The sequence below is a fragment of the Lepidochelys kempii genome, chromosome 12, assembly GCF_965140265.1.
Source record: "Lepidochelys kempii isolate rLepKem1 chromosome 12, rLepKem1.hap2, whole genome shotgun sequence".
Lineage (NCBI taxonomy): Eukaryota > Metazoa > Chordata > Testudines > Cheloniidae > Lepidochelys > Lepidochelys kempii.
Genome location: NC_133267.1, coordinates 32,467,732 through 32,489,776, shown reverse-complemented (window position 1 = coordinate 32,489,776; position 22,045 = coordinate 32,467,732). Strand labels below are relative to the sequence as shown.

Below are 22,045 nucleotides of genomic sequence, written 5' to 3'. Positions count from 1 at the left end.
AACCCCTTCATCTTTCTGAAATAATAGATTGGGCCTTCAGGCTGAAATTGGACCCCACTGTTTTAGATCATGAACACATTAACTCTAATTGCTCTATGCTTGGTAAAGCTAATTTTTCCTTTCCTAAATATAAAGGCAAGATGGTGAAAAACACATTTAACAATGGATTGTTGTGGCTCTCAGTCTGACCACAAAAAGTGACGTTAAGAGATGGACTCATTAGTAACCACACTCCAAAGGAGCGTTTCAGTCTGTAATATCAGTGTGTTTGAAATTATGCTGATTTAATCTAGACGACAACAATCTAATTTGTACCGAGTGCTGGAAAAATCTTTTCCATACAGAACTCTGAGTAATTCTTTGCACTCCTTTTAGAACCATGTGGACAAGAGTTATTCTTCAAAATACAGCAAGCCATGTCTACGGGAATGTTACCTAAATCAACTAGATATTAAAAGATTGAGAAATTGGTAACTTGCCTGGATACACAGCTACAGAGTTTTATAAAACAACAAACAGTTTAATGGAAAGGAACCAGAATGCCAATCCAGTGTTCAGGAGAGGACAGAGCCTGTGGGCTTACAACAATGCACAGCAGTAGCGTGTAACTGCTATAAGCCTTAAAGCAAGAGGAAAGAATCTGACAATTTAGTTCCACCTGACTAGGCCCTGGTCTACACTAGGACTTTAGGTCGAATTTAGCAGCGTTAAATCGATGTAAACCTGCACCCGTCCACATCATGAAGCCCTTTATTTCAACTTAAAGGGTTCTTAAAATCGATTTATTACTCTACCCCGACAAGTGGATTAGTGCTTAAATCAGCCTTGCCGGGTCGAATTTGGGGTACTGTGGACACAATTCGACGGTATTGGCCTCTGGGAGCTATCCCAGAGTGCTCCATTGTGACTGCTCTGGACAGCACTCTCAACTCAGATGCACTGGCCAGGTAGACAGGAAAAGAACTGTGAACTTCTGAATCTCATTTCCTGTTTGGCCAGCATGGCAAGCTGCAGGTGACCATGCAGAGCTCATCAGCAGAGGTGACCATGATGGAGTCCCAGAATTGCAAAAGAGCTCCAGCATGGACTGAATGGGAGGTACGGGTTCTGATCGCTGTATGGGGAGAGGAATCTGTGCTATCAGAACTCCGTTCCAGTTTTCGAAATGCCAAAACCTTTGTCAAAATCTCCCAGGGCATGAAGGACAGAGGCCATAACAGGGACGCAAAGTAGTGCCGCGTGAAATTTAAGGATCTGAGGCAAGCCTACCAGAAAACCAGAGAGGCGAATGGCTGCTCCGGGTCAGAGCCCCAAACATGCCGCTTCTATGATGAGCTGCATGCCATTTTAGGGGGTTCAGCCACCACTACCCCAGCCGTGTTGTTTGACTCCTTCAATGGAGATGGAGGCAACACGGAAGCAGGTTTTGGGGATGAAGATGATGATGAGGAGGAGGAGGAGGTTGTAGATAGCTCACAGCAAGCAAGCGGAGAAACTGGTTTTCCCGACAGCCAGGAACTGTTTCTCACCCTGGACCTGGAGCCAGTACCTCCTGAACCCACCTAAGGCTGCTTCCTGGACCCGGCAGGCAGAGAAGGGACCTCCGGTGAGTGTACCTTTTAAAATACTATACATGGTTTAAAAGCAAGCATGTGAAAGGATTACTTTGCCCTGGCATTCGCAGCTCTCCTGGATGTACTCCCAAAGCCTTTGCAAAAGGTTTCTGGGGAGGGCAGCCTTATTGCGTCCTCCATGGTAGGACACTTTACCACTCCAGGCCAGTAACACGTACTCGGGAATCATTGAACAACAAAGCATTGCAGTGTATGTTTGCTGGCGTTCAAACAACATCCATTCCTTATCTCTCTGTGTTATCCTCAGGAGAGTGAGATATCATTCATGGTCACCCGGTTGAAATAGGGTGCTTTTCTTCAGGGGACACTCAGAGGAGCCCGTTCCTGCTGGGCTGTTTACCTGTGGCTGAACAGAAATGTTCCCCGCTGTTAGCCACGGGGAGGGGGGAGGTTTGAGGGGGTAGCCACGAGGTGGGGGGAGGCAAAATGCGACCTTGTAATGAAAGTACATGTGCTATGTATGTAATGTTAACAGCAAGGTTTACCCTGAAAGACTGTAGCCACTGTTTTATAAAATGTGTCATCTTAAATACTGCTGTCCCTTTTTTTTTCTCCACCAGCTGCATGTGTTTCAATGATCACAGGATCTTCTCCTTCCCAGAGGCTAGTGAAGATTAGAAAGAAAAAAAAAAACGCACTCATAATGAAATGTTCTCCGAGCTCATGCTGCCCTCCCACACTGACAGAACACAGACGAATGCGTGGAGGCAAATAATGTCAGAGTGCAGGAAAGCACAAAATGACTGGGAGGAGAGGTGGTGGGCTGAAGAGAGTAAGTGGCGGGCTGAAGAGAGGGCTGAAGCTCAAATGTGGCGGCAGCGTGATGAGAGGAGGCAGGATTCAATGCTGAGGCTCCTGGAGGATCAAACCAGTATGCTCCAGTGTATGGTTGAGCTGCAGCAAAGGCAGCTGGAGTACAGACTGCCACTATAGCCCCTGTGTAACCAACTGCCCTCCTCCCCAAGTTCCATAGCCTCCACACCCAGACGCCCAAGAACGCGGTGGGGGGGGCCACCGGCCAACCAGCCACTCCGCCACAGAGGATTGCCCAAAAAAAAGAAGGCTGGCGTTCAATAAATTTTAAAGTTGTAAACTTTTAAAGTGCTGTGTGGCATTTTCCTTCCCTCCTCCACCACCCGTCCTGGGCTACCTTGGTAGTCATCCCCCTATTTGTGTGATGAAAGAATAAAGAATGCATGAATGTGAAGCAACAATGACTTTATTGCCTCTGCAAGCAATGATTAAAGGGAGGAGGGGAGGTTAGCTTATAGGGAAGTAGAGTGAACCAAGGGGCGGGGGGTTTCATCAAGGAGAAACAAAGAGAACTTTCACACCATAGCCTGGCCAGTCATGAAATTGGTTTTCAAAGCTTCTCTGATGCGTACCGCGCCCTCCTGTGCTCTTCTAACCGCCCTGGTGTCTGGGTGCGCGTAACCAGCAGCCAGGCGATTTGCCTCAACCTCCCACCCCGCCATAAACGTCTCCCCCTTACTCTCACAGATATTGTGGAGCACACAGCAAGGAGTAATAACAGTGGGAATATTGGTTTCGCTGAGGTCTAAGCGAGTCAGTAAACTGCGCCAGCGCGCCTTTAAACGTCCAAATGCACATTCTAAACACCATTCTGCACTTGCTCAGCCTGTAGTTGAACAGCTCCTGACTACTGTCCAGGCTGCCTGTGTACGGCTTCATGAGCCATGGCATTAAGGGGTAGGCTGGGTCCCCAAGGATACATATAGGCATTTCAACGTCCCCAACAGTTATTTTCTGGTCTGGGAATAAAGTCCCTTCCTGCAGCTTTTGAAACAGACCAGAGTTCCTGAAGATCCGAGCATCATGTACCTTTCCCGGCCATCCCACGTTGATGTTGGTGAAACATCCCTTGTGATCCACCAGAGCTTGCAGCACTATTGAAAAGTACCCCTTGCGGTTTATGTACTTGGCGGCTTGGTGCTCCGGTGCCAAGATAGGGATATGGGTTCCGTCTATGGCCCCACCACAGTTAGGGAATCCCATTGCAGCAAAGCCATCCACTATGACCTGCACATTTCCCAGGGTCACTACCCTTGATATCAGCAGATCTTTGATTGTGTGGGCTACTTGCATCACAGCAGTTCCAACAGTAGATTTGCCCACTCCAAACTGATTCCCAACTGACCGGTAGCTGTCTGGCGTTGCAAGCTTCCACAAGGCTATCGCCACTCGCTTCTCAGCTGTGAGGGCTGCTCTCATCTTGGTATTCATGCGCTTCACGGCAGGGGAAAGCAAGTCACAAAGTTCCATGAAAGTGCCCCTACACATGCGAAAGTTTCGCAGCCACTGGGAATCGTCCCAGACCTGCAACACTACGTGGTCCCACCAGTCTGTGCTTGTTTCCCAAGCCCAGAATCGGCGTTCCACAGCATGAACCTGCCCCATTAGCACCATGATGCATGCATTGGCAGGGCCCATGCTTTCAGAGAAATCCGTGTCCATGTCCTGATCACTCACGTGACCGCGCTGACATCGCCTCCTCGCCTGGTATCGCTTTGCCAGGTTCTGGTGCTGCATATACTGCTGGATAATGCGTGTGGTGTTTAATGTGCTCCTAATTGCCAAAGTGAGCTGAGGGGCCTCCATGCTTGCCTTGGTATGGCGTCTGCACAGAAAAAAGGCACGGAACAATTGTCTGCCATTGCTCTGACGGAGGGAGGGGCGACTGATGACATGGCTTACAGGGTTGGCTTCAGGGAGCTAAAATCAACAAAGGGGGTGGCTTTACATCAAGGAGTATTTCAGGCAGGACTTCACGGAGGGTTCCAATAAGAAATGGTGCACCTAAGTTATTGTTCTTATTGGAACAATGAGGTTAGTCTGGCCTCTGATTGATACATGGCTACATTTACCTTGCTGCACCTTCTCTGTGAGTGACTGCAGTGTGACCTAGAGGAATGAGTCCCCTAGATGGGGGAGGGGGAGGAAGCAAATGAGTACAGAACAAATCTGGTCTATTTCTTGTTTTGATCCACTCCATCTATCTTTTACATCTTTGGCTGGCAGCAGACGGTGCAGAAGGACTGCATGCCATCCACATCTCATGGCTTCCCGGTAGAAGATGATGCAATAGGACTGCTAGCAATCTGTATCGCCTGCCTGCTCACCATAAGACGGTTCAATAGGACTGACTGCAGGACTAAAGAGAATGACCTGGTCGAGTCACTCCAAATTTAGTCCCTGCGCCCATGTCTGCCCAGGCGCTCATGGCCGACGTGGCCACGAGCACCTCGGACATGACGAGGACGGCTACCAGTCATATTGCACCGTCTGCTGCCAGAAGGCAATGGGTTGCTGCTACTGTGTAGCAATGCAGTACTGTGTCTGCCAGCACCCAGGAGACATACTGTGACGGTTACCTGAGCGGGCTCCATGCTTGCTGGGGTATGGCGTCTGCACAGGTAACTCAGGAAAAAAGGCGCGAAACAAATGTCTGCCCTTGCTTTCACGGAGGGAGGGAGGGAACGGGGGCCTGACGATATGTACCCAGAACCACCCGCGACAATGTTTTAGCCCCATCAGGCATTGGGATCTCAACCCAGAATTCCAATGGGCAGCGGAGACTGCGGGAACTGTGGGATAGCCACCCACAGTGCAACACTCCGGAAGTCGATGCTAGCCTCGGTACTGTGGAAGCACTCCGCCGAGTTAATGCACTTAATGCACTTAGACCATTTTCTGTGGGGACACACACACTCGAATATATAAAACCGATTTCTAAAAAAACAACTTCTATAAATTCAACCTGATTTCGTAGTGTAGACATACCCTAGGACGGTAATGGTGACTGTGAAATGCTTAGGGAGATTAGAGAGGCTACAAAAATAGAAAACTCAAAAATAATGGGGGGATTTCAACTATCCCCACATTGTCTGGGTACATGTCACCTCAGGATGGGGTGCAGAGATAAATTTTCTAGACAGCATTAATGACTGCTTCTTGGAGTGGCTAGTCCTGGAACTCACAAGGGGAAAGGCAATTCTTGATTTAGTCCTAAGTGGAGCACAGAATCTGATCCAAGAGGTGAATATAGCTGAACTGCTCCGTAATAGCAACCAGAAAGTAATTACATTTACCATCCTTATGGTGGGAGGGGAATACCAAAGAAGCCCAGCACAATAGCATTTAACTTCCAAAAGGGGAACTACACAAAAACAAGGAAGCTAGTTAAAGAGAAATTAAAAGGAACAGTCACAAGACTGAAATGCCTCAAGTTGCACGGAAACTTTTAATAGAGGCTCAAATTAAATGTATATCCCAATTTAAAAAAATTGGACAAAAAAATTAAAAAAAGGACAAAAAATGCCAACATGACTTAATAACAGAGTAAAAGAGGCAGTTAGAGGCAAAAAGGCATCCTTAAAATTGGAAGTCAAATCCTACTGAGGAAAATAGAAAGGAGCACAAACTCTGGCAAGTCTAGTGTAAACATTGAATTAGGTTTCAGAGTAGCAGCCATGTTAGTCTGTATCCGCAAAAAGAAAAGGAGTACTTGTGGCACCTTAGAGACTAACAAATTTATTTGAGCATAAGCTTTTGTGAGCTACAGCATCTGACGAAAGCTTATGCTCAAATAAATTTGCTAGTCTCTAAGGTGCCACAAGTACTCCTTTTCTTTTTGCATATAATTAGGCAGGCCAAAAAAGAATTGGAAGAGCAACTAGCAAAAGACACAAAATCTAGGACGATATGTGATACCAATTTTTTAAAAAGGATCCAGAGGTGATCCTGGCAATTACAGCCCAGTAAGCCTAACTTTAGTACCAGGAAAACTGATTGAAACTATAGTAAAGAATAGAATGATCAGACATATAGATGAACATGGTTTGTTGGGGAAGAGTCGACATCGCTGTTGTAAAGGGAAATCGTGCCACACCAATCTATTAGAATTCTTTGAGGGAGGTCAACAAACATTTGGAAAAGAGTGATGCAGTGGACATACTGTACTTGGACTTTCAGAAAGACTTTGACAAAGTCCCTCACCAAAGGGTCTTCAGGAAAGTAAGAAGTCATGGGATAAGAGGGAAGGTCCTCTCATGGATCAGTAACTGGTTAAAAGATAGGAAACAAAAGGTAGGCATAAATGGTTAGTTTTCAGAATGGAGGGAGTCCTCCAAGGATCTGTACTATGACCAGTGCTGCTCAACATATTCATGAATAATCTGGAAAAAGGGATAAACGGTGAGGTAGGAAAGTCTGCAGATGATACAAAATTATTCAAGATAGTTAAGTCCAAAGCAGACTACAAAGAGTTACAAAGAGATCTCATAAAACTGGGTGCCTGGGCAACAAAATAGCAGATGAAATTCAGTGTTGATAAATGCAAAGTAATGCACATTGGAAAACATGATCCCAACTATACATACAAAATGAGAGGGTCTAAATTAACTGTTACCATTCAAGAAACAGATCTTGAAGTCATTGTGGATAGTTCTCTGAAAATATTTGCTCAATGTGCAACAGCAGTCAAAAAAGTTAACACTGTTAGGAACATTAGGAAAGGGATAGATAATACGACAGAACATATCATAATGCTACTTTATAAATCCATAAACCTTGAATACTGCATGCAGTTCTGGTCTCCCCATCTCAAAAAAGATATATTAGAAATGGAAAAGGTACAGAGAAGAGGAACAAAAACTATTAGGTGTGTGGAACAGCTTCCATAAGAGGAGAGATTAAAAAGACTGGGACTATTGATCTTGGAAAAGAGATAACTAAGGAGGGATATGATAGGGGTCTATAAAATCATGAACGGTGTGGAGAAAGTGAATAAGAAAGCATTATTTACCCCTTCACAGAACACAAGAATCTGTGGTCACCTGATGAAATTAATAGGCAGCAGGTTTAAAACAAACAAAAGAAAGTACTTCACACAACACATCTCTGGAAGTCATTGCCAGGGGATGTTCTGAAGACCAAAAGTATAATGGGTTTCAAAAAAGAATTTGATTCGTTCATGGAGGATAGGTCTATCAATGATTATTAGCCAAGATGCAATCATGCTGTGGGCATCCCTAAGCCTCTGACTGCCAAATGCTGGAACTGGACGACAGAGGACGGATCACTTGATCATTGCCCTGTTCAGTTTATTTTCTCTGAAGCATCTGGCATTGGCCACTGTTGGAAGACAGAATATTGGGCTAGATCAGGGGTGGGCAAACTATGGGCTGTCAGGGCTTTGGATCTGGCCTGCGGGATCTGGCCATCCCACACCCCAACCCACTGTCCCAGCCCTGCATACAATTTCCCCACCCAGATGTGGCCCTCAGCCCAAGAAGTTTGCCCACCCCTGGGCTAGATGGACCATTGGTCTGACCCAGTATGGCCGTTCTTATGTTATTAGATGAATGATTAACCACAAAACACATGCACACACATTTGAAGAGATGAAATTAGTGGCAATAGTTTGTTTTCTGCCTTTCCAAAATGACAGTGAAGAGAAAATGAAAAAGTGAAGACAATTAAGTGTACACTCTTGTAAAATGATATACCCAATGCTACAGATCAACCATGGAACTTTTGTTATCACACACAAAAAAGGCCAAACTACTGCTGCTTCTGCATCCAGCAGCTGCCATTCATTTAAAGTTACAAAAGAAAATGAAAGACAAATTAGACTTATCCCATTCCCCCTCCTTTTATCTTTTTTTCCCCCCATGTACAAAAAAAGCCTGAAAGGTTTTTCTCAAAGAAAGGTTTTTATCTGTATTTTACATTAGAAATTCAGGTCCTGGCTACCACAGAAGACTGTGAGACTAGTGAAATCATGACATTACAAGAGGCAAAATTGAGAGCTGAGCACTTGAGACGGAAATGCTTAATCAATACTTGGAGGAAAAGGATGTGTTGGTTAAAGCTTCAGCACCCTTGTCTCTTCACAGCTGAAGTGTACAAGCTCAGTATATCCTCCACCAAGTGGTCCTCCAGCAGTTAGGGTAAATTATACTAAATATTACTGATATTTCTAAAGTCAAAACAAACAAAGCTCACACCTTCAATCCTTACCCCTTCCAACCCTCAAAACAAAAGTGTTCCTTCACTTTCTAGCACCTAGAACGGGTTGGGCAAAATATGTCCCACGAGCCGGAACTGGCACATCTAACATTTCTGTCCAGCCTCCTCTGCCCTCATGCAATCTCCGAGTCCAGGCTGCTAGGAGTCCCGCGGTGCAGTGGGGCGCTCAGGCAAGCTGCCTGCCTGCCGTGGCCTCACACCGCTCCCAGAAGCTCTGGCTGTTGCTGGCAGGTCTCTGCATGCCCCTGGCAGGGAGGGTGGGGCGAAGGCAGCTCTGTGCACTGCCCCCACCCCCAGCACCATCTTCACAGCTCCCAATGGCCAAAACCCGGCCAATGGGAGCTGTAGAGGCTGTGCTTGAGGGCATAATCAGCACACGGAGACCCGCTGCCCCCGTCCCCCCAAGGGGCACAAAGAGACATGCCAGCAGCAGCCACTTCTGGGAGTGGCATGGGGCCACGGCCTGAAGGCAGCCTGCCTGAGCCCTGCTGCACCGCAGGCCAGGAGCGACCTGTGGTAAGCGCCTCCTGGCCAGAGTCTGCACCTTGCACCCACTCCTGCACCCCAACCACCTGCCCCAGCCCGAGCCCCCTCCTGCACCAAACTCCCTCTCAGAGCCCATATCCCTCACCCTCTCCAGTACCCCAGCACTCTGAACTAGCCCAGAACTCCCTCCCAGGCCCTGCAGCCCCTTCATTAATATAGTAGAAATGTGCGGCCCATGATGATTTACCAAAATTCATGGAGGGGTCCCCCTGCAAAAATTATTGTCCACCCCTGAGCTAGAACATGCCTTGGCAGCTGGAGAAGCTGAAAGCAGCCACAAGGCTGCTCCAAACTTATGCTGGGGGCTGTACTCATGCAAAACCAATCCCCAGGATTGAAAAGACACACAGAGCCCTTTTGATGCCTCCCCCACCCCAATCTGTACCCATAGCTCACTGAGTGAAGGTGAGTATCTGACCTATGGAGTGAGAAAATGCTGTATAGAATGTGTCTGTAAGATGTGCTGTGATACATGAGTATGAGGGTAGCTACATCATTTTTTTACAAGCTTAGAACCTGGCATGAGAGCTCCTTGCAGCTGGTGATACTTAACATTACTTACAGTAACAGAAAAGGTCAGATTTTCAAAAAAGAGCTCAGCACACAACAGCTCCTTCCTCAATGGAAGCTGCTGGATAACAAGTGCCTTTGGACGTCTGTCACCAATAGTAGGTTCTGGGAACTTTTGAAAATCTAGGCCAAAGGGATAAGTCTGCCCTCACATGTGCAGATATATTGCCCATTGCCTTCAAACAGGTTGTATGGACGTATAAGAGCACAAACATTGGCACTCTTTTTACACCCTGCAACTAATAGAACTTCTTAGCTCATCAGTTCAACAAAACTATTATACTATATTATATTAAACAATTCACATTTAATATAATTATCACACTCACAGTTTGTACCACACATCTTTAATGACAACTAGTAGTTACATGTTTATAAATATACTTTTTCCATCATAGTGACACAATCAGTGACTAGGTATGATTTAAGTAGACAAGACATGTAATGTTGTTGTAAGGCAAGATAAATCACATTTTTATTCACAGGCTTCAAAAAGAGAAAAGGCATTAAACCCCAGAATCAACGTTTTATATTACTGACAGGAAATAATTTAAAAAAAAAATTAGAAACAGCAAACCAAGATTAACTTTTGAAGTGCAAACATTACAGAAAAACACTAATATCAAAGCCAATTTACCAGTCCATGTTCAGAAAAGACAACTTTTTTTAAATAATGTCAAAGTGAATCAAAATATATAACAAAAGTTATTACAACAAATTGCATATGTTGTTAAAAGAAGGCAGTCTTGAACAGCTAGTGTCTTCATTTGTGATTAGAGAGAGAAACAATTTATGTAACACTGTAAAAGCAAAGTTTGTTTGGTTCAAACCATTTTAAGAATGGAAGACACCTTATAATATAGGCCTTAGTCCTGCAATTGGATCCATGCAGGAAGGCCTTTCCATTCAAGTAGAGCTTCTTGGATTATCAAGGGGTGAAGTCCTGGATCTACTTAAATAAATGGATTTCACCACTGCTCACATGGATCTGACTGAAGGATCAATGCCACAATTTGTTAGGATCCACACCAGCAAAGCACTTAAGCACATGCTTAAACTTTCAGTATGTGAGTAGTCCATCAACCTCAGTTGTACTACTTGTGTTTAACTTGAAGCACAAGTTTAAGAACTTGGTGGATCAAAGCCTTAACACTACTTAGTGTATTTTTAAGGTGTAAAATAAGAAATATGACCATATTAGTAAATAATAATAATACCATATTTTGGGGGCTCAAACCAAGCAGCTTATTTGAACAGCATTGCAGAAGGGATTTTATATACCAAATCTTCTGAAATGCTATTTTTTTAGTATCAACTATAAAGGGCCTGATCCTGCCCTACTGAAGTCACCTAAAGTTCTACCACTGATTGCAGCAGGAGCAGGATAAGGCCCACAATGCAAACATTATTTAAGACATATGTTTTTCTTACTAAGCCCTTTCATATGGTACTACAGATACAGTAGACCAATGCAGGAACATTAACTAACATTTCAAGTTAATCTCTAAAAAAATAGTTGTACCACAATATTGCATAGAAAAAAATCCCTGGTATAAATATGCTTACACTGGATATGGAGGCTTTTTGCCTGCATTTTACTAGAACAAAGCCCATATATTTTAAGTAGTACAATTCACATTTAATGATGATTTCCTTGACTATGTTCTTTGGAATTGCTAGTGTACGTATTATTTCAGTAACATTTTTTATTCTGCATGCTATTGTTAAGTATAAGACAATACACATTGTGTGTTGTTGAGTTTTACAGCAAATTTAACTATTTCCACTCCCTAACTTTATTGTGAAAATGTGTGTAAAGCCTTAGAATAACTTCAGACCTAACAAGTTTTCATTTCAATATGTAATTACTATGTTAACTGGTGATCCTTTCATATATCAGAGGTTGCACAAATGAGTTGCTGACAGTATACAAACTCATTAATATTCTGCTAAAAAGCCATGCGCATTAATTTAAAGCTAGAAGAAATTTTATTCAGAGACAGCATGTTTCTTATATTGAGCACTTGAATCTTGTGGTAAAGACTGTGCAAAGAAATGAAATCCATCCACAGATATCATGATGTGTATTACGCACCATACAAGCAACTGAAACACACATTTAAAGGAGGGGTAAACACTACACACATCAGCCTTGTAAAAAACTAGAATTTCTGATTCCACTGAGAATATACACTTAGAATTATATCTTTATAAAAAGGTGCACATGTTGAATAAATAAATATAAATTATGGTCACAGTATTACTTTACTTTCTAGACAATGACATGGGTTATAGGGTTACCAGGAAGACACATTTCTCACCAGAACACCTTTTATTACAATATAGGAAAATAGTACTTAATCCTTCTGGCTGCTGCAGACTGCTGGAATGCTCGCACAGTAGAAAAAATGTCACCAGATTAGTATGAATTCTTAGGTTTTTGTTATAAAATGCATTTTAATGGGAAAGCCATGAATAGATTGTTCAAAAAATAAGAAACCTAATTAAGGAACACATTAAATTTCTTATTAGTCATTCCTGAAAGGCACCTAAAAACTCATTTTATGTTTGAACATATGTTATAAAACAAATTATGAATGTTACTATAAATTAATTTACATTTAGAATTATATAGATTTAACAGATTTTTGCCTGTAGGCTCTACCAAAACATGCTTCAAGTATTTGATAAAAAGACCAAGGTTATGCATGAACAAACATCTAGTGATTCATTCTAGTGATTCATTTTCCCCATACACTGGCAGGAGAGTGAATTTGTGTGGGGGGGTGGAGGGTGAGAAAACCTGGATTTGTGCTGGAAATCACTTTAGATAAGCTATTACCAGCAGGACAGTGGGGTGGGAATAGGTATTGTTTCATATTCTCTGTGTATATATAAAGCCTGCTGCAGTTTCCACGATATGCATCTGAGGAAGTGAGCTGTAGCTCACGAAAGCTTATGCTCTAATAAATTGGTTAGTCTCTAAGGTGCCACAAGTCCTCCTTTTCTTTTTGCGAATACAGACTAACACGGCTGTTACTCTGAAACCTAACAAAATCAATTGTGTGTTTATCCTTTTGTTTAACAACATGTTGTGGCACAGATATCCATACTCAAAAAAATATTTTTATGATCTGACCATTGTGACTAGATGCAGGTAAAAATGAGCTTATCTTAAATAATTACATTGAAATTGACTGTGCCAATGTTTCAGTCATTGATTTTAAATACTAATGGGCATTACTATGATTAGCTAATTGAGGTTTAGTTTATAGTTACCTGAGTGTCACATTTCCTGGCATTCTGTTAAGGATTTCTAATAATGACTGAAAGAGCTGGAAAATATAGGCATAAAAGGCATTAGAATCACATGTAACAAATTTACAGAGTTAAATGTGAAGCAGCAGACATCGATGTGCATCATACATACAGTACAGTTTGACTTATAATACCATTATATTGCACAATACATAACATGGCACATTTCATAAAGCTACAGTTCTTGCACTGTAAACAACAGATACATTTTTACAACTATGACAAACAAAAATAATGAATAATTTTACTTAAAAGTAAAATATGTCATTAAATGTTATTGCCTTGGCAAGGTCATTTTAATATCAGTTGGAAAGGATGCTGTGATAGATTGACACAACTCATAGCTGACAACTTTTCTAGAAAATATCATCTTGCAAAACATTCATGTATTCCTAAAAAATAATTTTAATACTTTACCTTGGCAATATAGTATTCTCTTTATTCTGTGAGACTGTACACATTTGGTTTTAAAAAGTGGGCCTGATCCTACTCCCATTAAAGTCAATGGAAGTTTTGTCACTGACTTCAAATGAAGCAAATTCAGGCCTAATTTTTTTCAGAGCTGTCTTATTTACAAATATTACATCGACTGCCATTCTGTAGCTAGATTTTTTCATTTTTACCTCTCCTATGTATCACAGTGCTATGTAGCAACCCAAATATGGTATTAGACTGAGCATATAAACATATGGTAAGCATACATAAATGTTGCAGCTGGGAAAAATACTCACTATCAGTGCAACAATAAAAGGTTATCGGAAGTCTAAATAAATCCTCCTTAAAAATAAATTATTTTAATAAAAATTAAACTAATTCAATACACGATTAAAATAGTGTAACTTTAGCATATCACTGAGATGATTTAAATACCCAACAATGCATTGTGAGCGTGCTCCTGCTACCACTGAAATCAATAGTAAAACTCTTCAGTCAAAGCAGAAATGGGCCCAATATCAGCTTCCCAAAATTTGGAAAGATACACAAAATGTAGGTGATTGTTAATAACTAGATTTTAATATAAGCTTTTAGAAAATTACTGCCTATCCTTACAAATTTGGATCCAATCATGTAAACACACACATATTTAACTTTAAGCACATGCATATACCTACTGAAGTCAATCTGCCATCTGTTGAAGTCAACAAAGTTACGGAGGTGTAGAGTTAAGCATGTGCGTAAGTGTTTGCAGGATCTAGGGACTGGTTTTGCAAAAACACTTCTAGCTTTGCCCTGCTCTGAAATGCAAAATGAATTGATAAGAAACAGCTGGCTTGCGAGTTGGCTCTCGCAGTATACATTTTAAAGGAGGAAACCCTGCTAATCTGCTATAATGCGTTTACAATACCTCTGCTGAATAACATACACCTAGTTTTCCTGACTGACTATTTAAGAAGTTCACCTTCCAGATTTTGATATGAAAAATAACAGAACAAAATCAATAACGTAAGTATCTCAGCAGTATTACACAGTTTACACATTTATACCCCAATTCTGCAAGCAAAACTCCACTTGAAAGCAACAGCAATTTCACCTACATTAGGACAGCAGTTCAAGTCAGAACTACTGTGTGCTGATTATTAAACAAGGTAAAACTATAACTTCCTCATAAATATTTGGTATATGTGCATCCTTTATAGGCTTTCTGAATTTAAAAAAAATTAAGATACCGTTTATGAGAATAGATATTTTTAACAATTAAACATCTACAGACACTGAAGTAATCAAACAGCACTCAGATGCAATCCCTTTAAGACAATTGTTTCAAATCACTATAATTAAAGTCCTTCAGAGCTGAAAATGGTTGTCATAGTTTTCATATTTCCAAAGCCATTTAAAAACTGTATTACAGTAAATCTTTTCAATCTCCATAAACAAATAATAGCATATGTTATGTTTTATATGGGTAGATACTAGTCATTTTTTTCCAAATAGCAGTGCTTTAATTTGTTTCATAATCTGAATAACATTTGTATAACTGCATCTGTTACAAAAAGTATAAGCAAAAATATGTCAGAAAGCCATAACACATGCATAAAGAGATATTTGCCAAGTGTTTCTTCAATTTTCAAAAAGTGCTCCTAAATGGATAATACTCTCTCTCTCTCCCTCTCATACTAAGGCTCTTAGGAAACTGGTTAACTGAAAAATATTTAGCATTTCCTTATCAAAATATACCTCCTTATATAATTTAATAATGAACAATATAAGGCCTTGATTCTACAAGCATATGCACGCTTAGCTTTGCACACAGTGCATAGAGTTAAGCACATGCATAAATGTTTGTAGGATCAGGGCCTAAATATTCCAAATTGTGAAATACACAATAGGACTTCGATAATATGTCTAGGTATTTATTAAAATTAAAGGTATTGGAAAACTGGTTTGGAATAAACAACAACACCACCACCACCATGAGAAATTCTGTATTTGCTATTATTCCTCATGGGACTAGAAGCAAATGTAACTGAAATCAGGTGAGCAATTCTCTTCTCATGACATTTCGAGCACAGTGCTTACAGCATAACTCTCTTGAGTCTGAAGAAATCAAACAAACATTTGGACCCTTATCTGAATCAAACCAAAAACTAGAAACGTTGGGAATCATCCTGCAAGATGTGGAGCACAATCTGAAAGATGCTGAGTGCCCTTAACTCCCACTAAATTCAACAGAAGTTGAGGGAGCTCAACATCATGCTAGATTAAGTTGCTTTGGAGATTTGACTATTATTACTGACGTGAAAGTATACCTAAAGAACATATTCAAATGCCCATAAAACTCCATCCTAATGCAATACATAAAGGATCCAAAACACTTAGGGCCTGATCCCAAAGCCCACATTCACATGAATAGTCTCCTCTAAAGTCAGTCATACCACTCATATGAGTAATATGTGTGGTGGGCCCCATTCCGACACACACACACAAGCATAAGTGTTTGCAGAATCAGGGCCTTAATTTGGCCCCAGTACAATTCATATTCAGCTAAACTTCTCAATAAAATTTATTGAAAAATGAAAAAATATACTGACCTTGTTCACAGTTAATAAGACACTAAATGCTGATTGAAAGGTAGATATTAACATATGTTTTAAAGTAATTTCACATCCTCTATGGCAGTGGTGGGCAACCTACACTGCTTCCCGCAGCTCCCATTGGCCAGGAACGGCGAACCGCAGCCACTGGGAGCTGCAGGCGGCCATGCCTGCAGACGATCAGTGTAAACACTGTCTCACAGTCCACCAGTGGATTATCATGACAGGCTGCGTGCAGCCCACGGGCCACAGGTTACCCACCACTGCTCTACGGTGAATTGGCATCTGGAAAAAGAACCAAAGGATGGCCAAATTGTGTTTCAAGGATGTGTGCAAGCGAGACCTCAAAGAAATGGACATGGATGTGGACAAATGGAAAGATCACACTCAGGATCACAGCCTTTGGAAACAAGAGCTCAATAAAGGCCTCTGGAGTTACAAGAGGAAGAGGTCCAGCTTAGTAGAGGAGAAAAGAGCTCTCACAAGGTAGAGCCAAAGGGTTGAAACACCACCTTTAAATGTGACAGATGCGGCAGAGATTCTCTCTCTCAGGTCTCCTTCAGCCACGGCTGCCATAAAACCAACTGAGTAAATATTTTACCTCTCAGGGATGCATACCCATCGTCTCTCGAGATTGAAGGATGCCTACTACTAATTTCACATAATCATTTTGTTAATATTTATTTTGCTCTGTCTAGATTTAAAAGAAAACATGTCTTGTCATAATGAAAGAGATGTAGGGCCTTTATGAAATCAGTGGGTTAGTGGAGTTATTTCTAGTATTTTGGGCAACTTTTTTTCAAAAAGGCAGAACTCCTGCACTGGTACGTCAGCATAAACGATTCAGTTCAAACTGAAAAGCATTAAAAAGGATAGGGATGGGATGCAAAATATAATTATGGGATATTGTAATGTGTACTGAGAATAGGCTCAATTCTCAGTTTTTACTCAGGCAAATCCCCATTTGCTTCAGTGGGATTTAACAACTGAATCCTGCAAATAGCTTTACTAATGTGAACAGTCCCGCTGAGCCACATCAGATTTTTACATAAATATTTACAGAAAATATATTATGTAGTTTTAAAAACAAATATCAACTGAACACAAGTTTTTGAAAACCAGTTACATAGTCCAACATTTGTCAAAACATACACACAATTAAAAACTATTTAAGAGTAAACTGGTAACACCAAGGATGGAGGTTTGTAGCCTAGATTTTCACATGTACCAGTTTTCATGTGCCTGATATGAGGATGCATACTCTATAAGCAAACATGGACTTGCAAGACTGCATTTGGACTTACACTTGCAAGCACATCCAATTTGTGTATTTGCAAATCTATTCCTTAACTGACTGTGTTTTAATGCACAAATCACAGTGCAATGGACTGTGTGGACACACTGGAATTGACACTTAACAGTATTTTGCTTCCTCAGCACTCGTCTAAACATTTTAAAATAGACAAAACGAAGTTCTAAAATGAAAAACTTTATTCTAAATTGAATTATTTTTGTAGCATGAGAAATAAACCCATGCAAAGTATCTTCTGGGCTCCACCACTCAGCATTGGTTTGGGCCCAATACTGTAGTCTTTGCTCACTGAAGTAAGGTCCCAATCTGGCAAAGTAACACACTTGAGTGGATTCCTGAGCCCACATAAAACTACACTGACATCAATGGGGCACTGAGCAGGGGTCCAAACTGTTTATGCGTTTGTTGGATTGGGGGCTTACTTCAGTAGGACTATTCCAGTGAGCTAGGGTTGCAGGATCAGGCTCATTATCATATTCATCCTCTATGCTTCTAGGGTCTGATCCAAGTCATATTGGTTTTAATGGGAGCAGGACTTGGTCACCAAATCACTGGAGCTGGCTTGCTTGCTTGCACTCCAGGTTCCCAGTGATGACTAGAGCTAGAGGCCATATAAATACAGAGTTTGCTACAGATTATTCTGCAGTTGTCCAATCCATACTTTACAACAACTTCTACTATAACAACAAAAAATGTAGCAAGCTTGAGGTGGAAGATATGGTGGAACTCACAAATTACAGTAAAGGACTTGCACACTTTACTTCTTATGCTTTTTTGCCTTTGCAAAGAAGTTTGAAATGTTTTCCCCTAAATAAAGTTAGTTAAATAGAAAATATAAATGATTTATATTTATTTGTAAACAAAATTCAAAAAAATATCTTCTAGTGAAATATAAACAAGCATTTTTAAAACTAAGACTGTGACTGACTGCAGGGCAAACTGTATCTGTGAGAAAAGTGGCAAGATTACAGTGGAGCGGATAAATGACAAGGCAGAAGAGGATAACTGTAGATAAAATCTCAGATTCCCCCAGATCTGGTAGAAAAGCTCCTTAGTAATATTTCCAGTATGCCGAGTACAGTTTTTAGCGGAATAAAAAAAAGAGATTTGGATGGACCTGCCACACCGTACTTGCTTGCTCCTGTTCCCCAGTCCTGGCCACAGAATTCCTGGCGGGCGGGCGGTCCCGAAGCCCGCCGGTGGCAGCGCCCTGGCGAACAGGAGCCCCCTGGGCTCTATCACGATACCCGCTCGATGCTCCCAGGGTCCCTGTCAGGTTCATGGCGGGAAATTCCGCCCCCAGCCGCGCGCGGCCCGTGTGCAACGCGCCCGGCAGCCGCTGAACCGGCGAGGCGGCCGAGTCGGGGAAAGGTGCTGAGGCGGCGAGGGGGGCCTGGGTCCAGGAGGGAAGGGGGCGAGGGAGCACGGGTCTCCCCGGGAGAGAGCAAGCGACGCCCAACGGTCCCGCCGCAGGCCGCTCAGATGAAGTGGATCCAGGCGCCGCCCTCGGGCTCCTGGGCCGGGGAGGTGGCGGCCCGAGCGGCGCGCGGGCGGCCCCGCAGCTGGTAGTTGAGCCCCTCGTTGTTGTCCCAGTACTCGGTGCCGGCCACCCGGTAGCGCACGGCGAACTCCAGCGTGCCCCCCGCGGCCGCCGCCGGCAGGTGGAAGGAGAAGCGGTCGGTCAGGCCGTCGGCGGGGCCCGGCGACAGGTAGGCGGCCGCCACCTCGGCGCAGCTGACCCAGCGGTTGAGCGTGTAGCGCACGGACACGGCCTTCTCGTAGGCCAGGTTGAGGACGCGCACGGCGCCGCGCAGGCCGGCGGGCTCGGCCCGCACCCACTCCAGCTTCACCTTGTGCCGCCGCACCCGCTCCGCGAAGCCGGGGCTGGCGCCGGGCTGCGGCGGGAAGAGAGGCTCCAGCAGCGGCGACGGGCCGAACAGCACCGGCTCCAGCTCGCCCAGCGCCGGCGGCTTCCGGGTCTTGAATAGGTCGGCGGCGCGGGCCGGCAGGGGCAGCGGCACCTGGGGCAGGTCGGCTTCGCAGAAGTGGCGCACGGAGATGAGCTCCAGGCCCAGCGAGTCGGCGAAGCGCACCGTCTTCCTGCGGGACGGGCTCTGCTGCAGGGCCGGCCGCAGGCCGCGCTCGCCGGGGGTGGGCAGCGACTTGGCTCGCCGGCGCAGCGTGGGGCTGGGGGGCACAGGGGGCACCGAGGGCTCCCGGCCGCGAGAAGGCTGCGGCTTCTCCCCGGCGGCTGCCGCTTCTCGGACCACCGGCGTGGGGGACGGCTCCCCTTCGCGCTCCGGGCTGCAGTCCCCCTTGCAGTGCTCGGCCAGGCTGCCATAGAGGCAGGCGCTGCAGCTGAAGTTCCGAGGCAGGTACAGCCGAGGGGGAGGCGTGGGCACTGAAGTGTGCAGCGAGGTCGCCTTCTCCATGGGGGGCGAGAGGGCGACTAGGATGAGCGGGGCGGCTGCTGCTAGGGCTGAGCCGGGGTCTAGTGCATGGCCAGAGCTCTCCGTTCCGGCGGCTGCTGCTGGCTCTTCCGCGTAGCTCAGGGGCCTGGGCGCTTGCTGGCTGTGTCGCGCAGCCGAGTGCACGATGCCAGCACGATGCCAACTGTTCGAGCCTAGTGCATGGTGCTGGCCCGCGAGTCCGGCTGCTGCTGGGACGATGTCAGAGTCTCCTGTATGATGCTTCTTGGGGAGGCTGGTGCTCTCCTCGCTCCAGCTGCTGGGTCTGGTCGGGGTCTAGGAAACGACGAGGCCCGATTATCTCGGAGCTCGAGCCGAACCTGCTGCTTCTCCTTTACCGGAGCCTAGCGTATGCTGCTGCCGGGATCTGTTCCCAGACAGCGGCATATGCCTGCGTTATACCGGTAGCACTGCGGTATCCGTTAAGATTGGGGAGAGACTCTCTGTGACGCGCTCCGGCTCCCTAGCCGCTGCTGACGCACTGGAGTCATGCAGCAAAATACGCATCTCCGTCCCCGTGTCATCCTTTCTCCCCATCGCTACTCTGCTCTCCGTCCCGTCATCCCTTCCCTCCCACCGTCTCCTCCTACTCCACCTTCTCCCTTGTCCTCTTCCCCTCTATCATCCACCCCCTCTTCTCCGGCTATCCCCCCTTGTCCTCTTCCCCTCTATCATCCACCCCCTCTTCTCCGGCTATCCCCCCTCTTCCCTGGGTTGCAAGGTTCTTCCATCCACCCTTTTCCTATTCTGGGTCTTTCCTCAAGGATCTGATCCAAAAAATAAAAGAGGTGGTAGGGTTTCCCCAGTGGCAGCATTACAGTGCACTGCTGTACCACTCTTCCTATCCGATCCGTTACAGAAATAGCAGCGCCAAGAACGATACAAAGCGCAGCTCTGACAGGCAAAACGAATTGATAAAAAACAGCTGGCTTGCGAATTGGATCTCGCAGTGTACATTTTAAAGGAGGAAACCCTGCTAATCTGCTATAATGCGTTTACAATTCCTCTGTTGAATAACATACACTTGCTACAGTCCAGCTAGACATTTGCGTTTGTAATAAAAGCTAAGTCCCAGTCTAAACAAGGAGATTGATTACAAAATATGAACAGTTTGATCCTTTATGAAGTTAATTAGATTAGTAAACGGTATTCAAACGAATTATACTTTAATGACGACCAGCTAGCAACTCTTTCTCACAAGAGGTTCAAGGAGCTAACAGACTACTCACAAAGATGTTTCCAATCCAGACTCTTCGCAGTACCGATTTTAATTAGTAAACAAACATTATTAAAAGTAGCAACCAGGCAACAGAATAAACACCCAATGCAAAAAACCCCTGACACATCACTCTTCAGTTTCATTTCTAAGCTGGGTTGTTTTCATCGGTAACTCCAGCACAGCTCTATTTCTAGGAAGTCTAGACAGAGGACGCTGTGGGTGATGACATTAATAATGAGACGTATCAGTGTGACAAGGATTTAGAATCTAAAAACAAAAACATGCCAGCAGAAGACAAGGCATGGTTTTCCTATTGGCTTAAACTAAAACTGTCAGCACCTCACAGGGGAGTCATTTTTAAATGACCTCCTAGGGTTATATCCAATTTGTCTAATCTTTTTTTATGCTGGGTGAGTCATAATTAGGGAACAAAAAAAGGACTGTCCAACAGTGTTAAATATGACATTGAATTTGCTTCATAATGAACTGAAGTAGCTCTGTAGTCAGAATAGGAGGATCATTTTGGGCAGTACTCATGTGAAAGTAAAATGATAACAGCAACCATTACATTTGAATGCCATTACCATATACGCCAGTATATTGACATTGTCTCCCTTTCTTGTCCCTCATGCTGCCTTCCTGCACTGGCTTCCCTCCCTCCAGTGCAATTAATGTCTCAAGGAAACAGTATGAACCCCTGCATGCTTTTTCTTTTTGCCTGAAGCTGGGAATGGGGGACAGGCCTTGGATCACTTGGATTACCTGTTCTGTTAATTGGCCACTGTGAGAAGACAGGATACTGGGGTAGATGGACCTTTGATCTGATCCAGTATGGCTATTCGTAGGTCCTTATGTATTTTGATCTGTGAACTTAAATTTTGGAATAAAGATTATAG

General features: G+C 43.9%; 1 protein-coding gene across 3 annotated transcripts in view; it reads right to left on the bottom strand.

Moving 5' to 3' along the window:
* Positions 1 to 20,631, bottom strand: part of LOC140896355 (protein phosphatase 1 regulatory subunit 3E-like) — a 29,076-nt gene extending 8,445 nt beyond the window's left edge. The window contains exons 1-2 of one of the 3 annotated variants that reach the window (XM_073308037.1): positions 14,231 to 20,631; positions 13,080 to 13,135 (exon numbers count right to left, since the gene is read on the bottom strand). In XM_073308037.1, coding sequence (XP_073164138.1) covers positions 18,941 to 19,894 — 954 coding nt within the window. In that variant the 5' untranslated portion in view covers positions 19,895 to 20,631 and the 3' untranslated portion in view covers positions 13,080 to 13,135; positions 14,231 to 18,940. Of the gene's footprint in view, positions 1 to 10,247; positions 13,136 to 14,230 lie in introns of those variants that run through there. The other 2 variants (XM_073308036.1, XM_073308038.1) reach the window with 2 other exon arrangements.
* Positions 20,632 to 22,045: the final 1,414 nt, after the last annotated feature.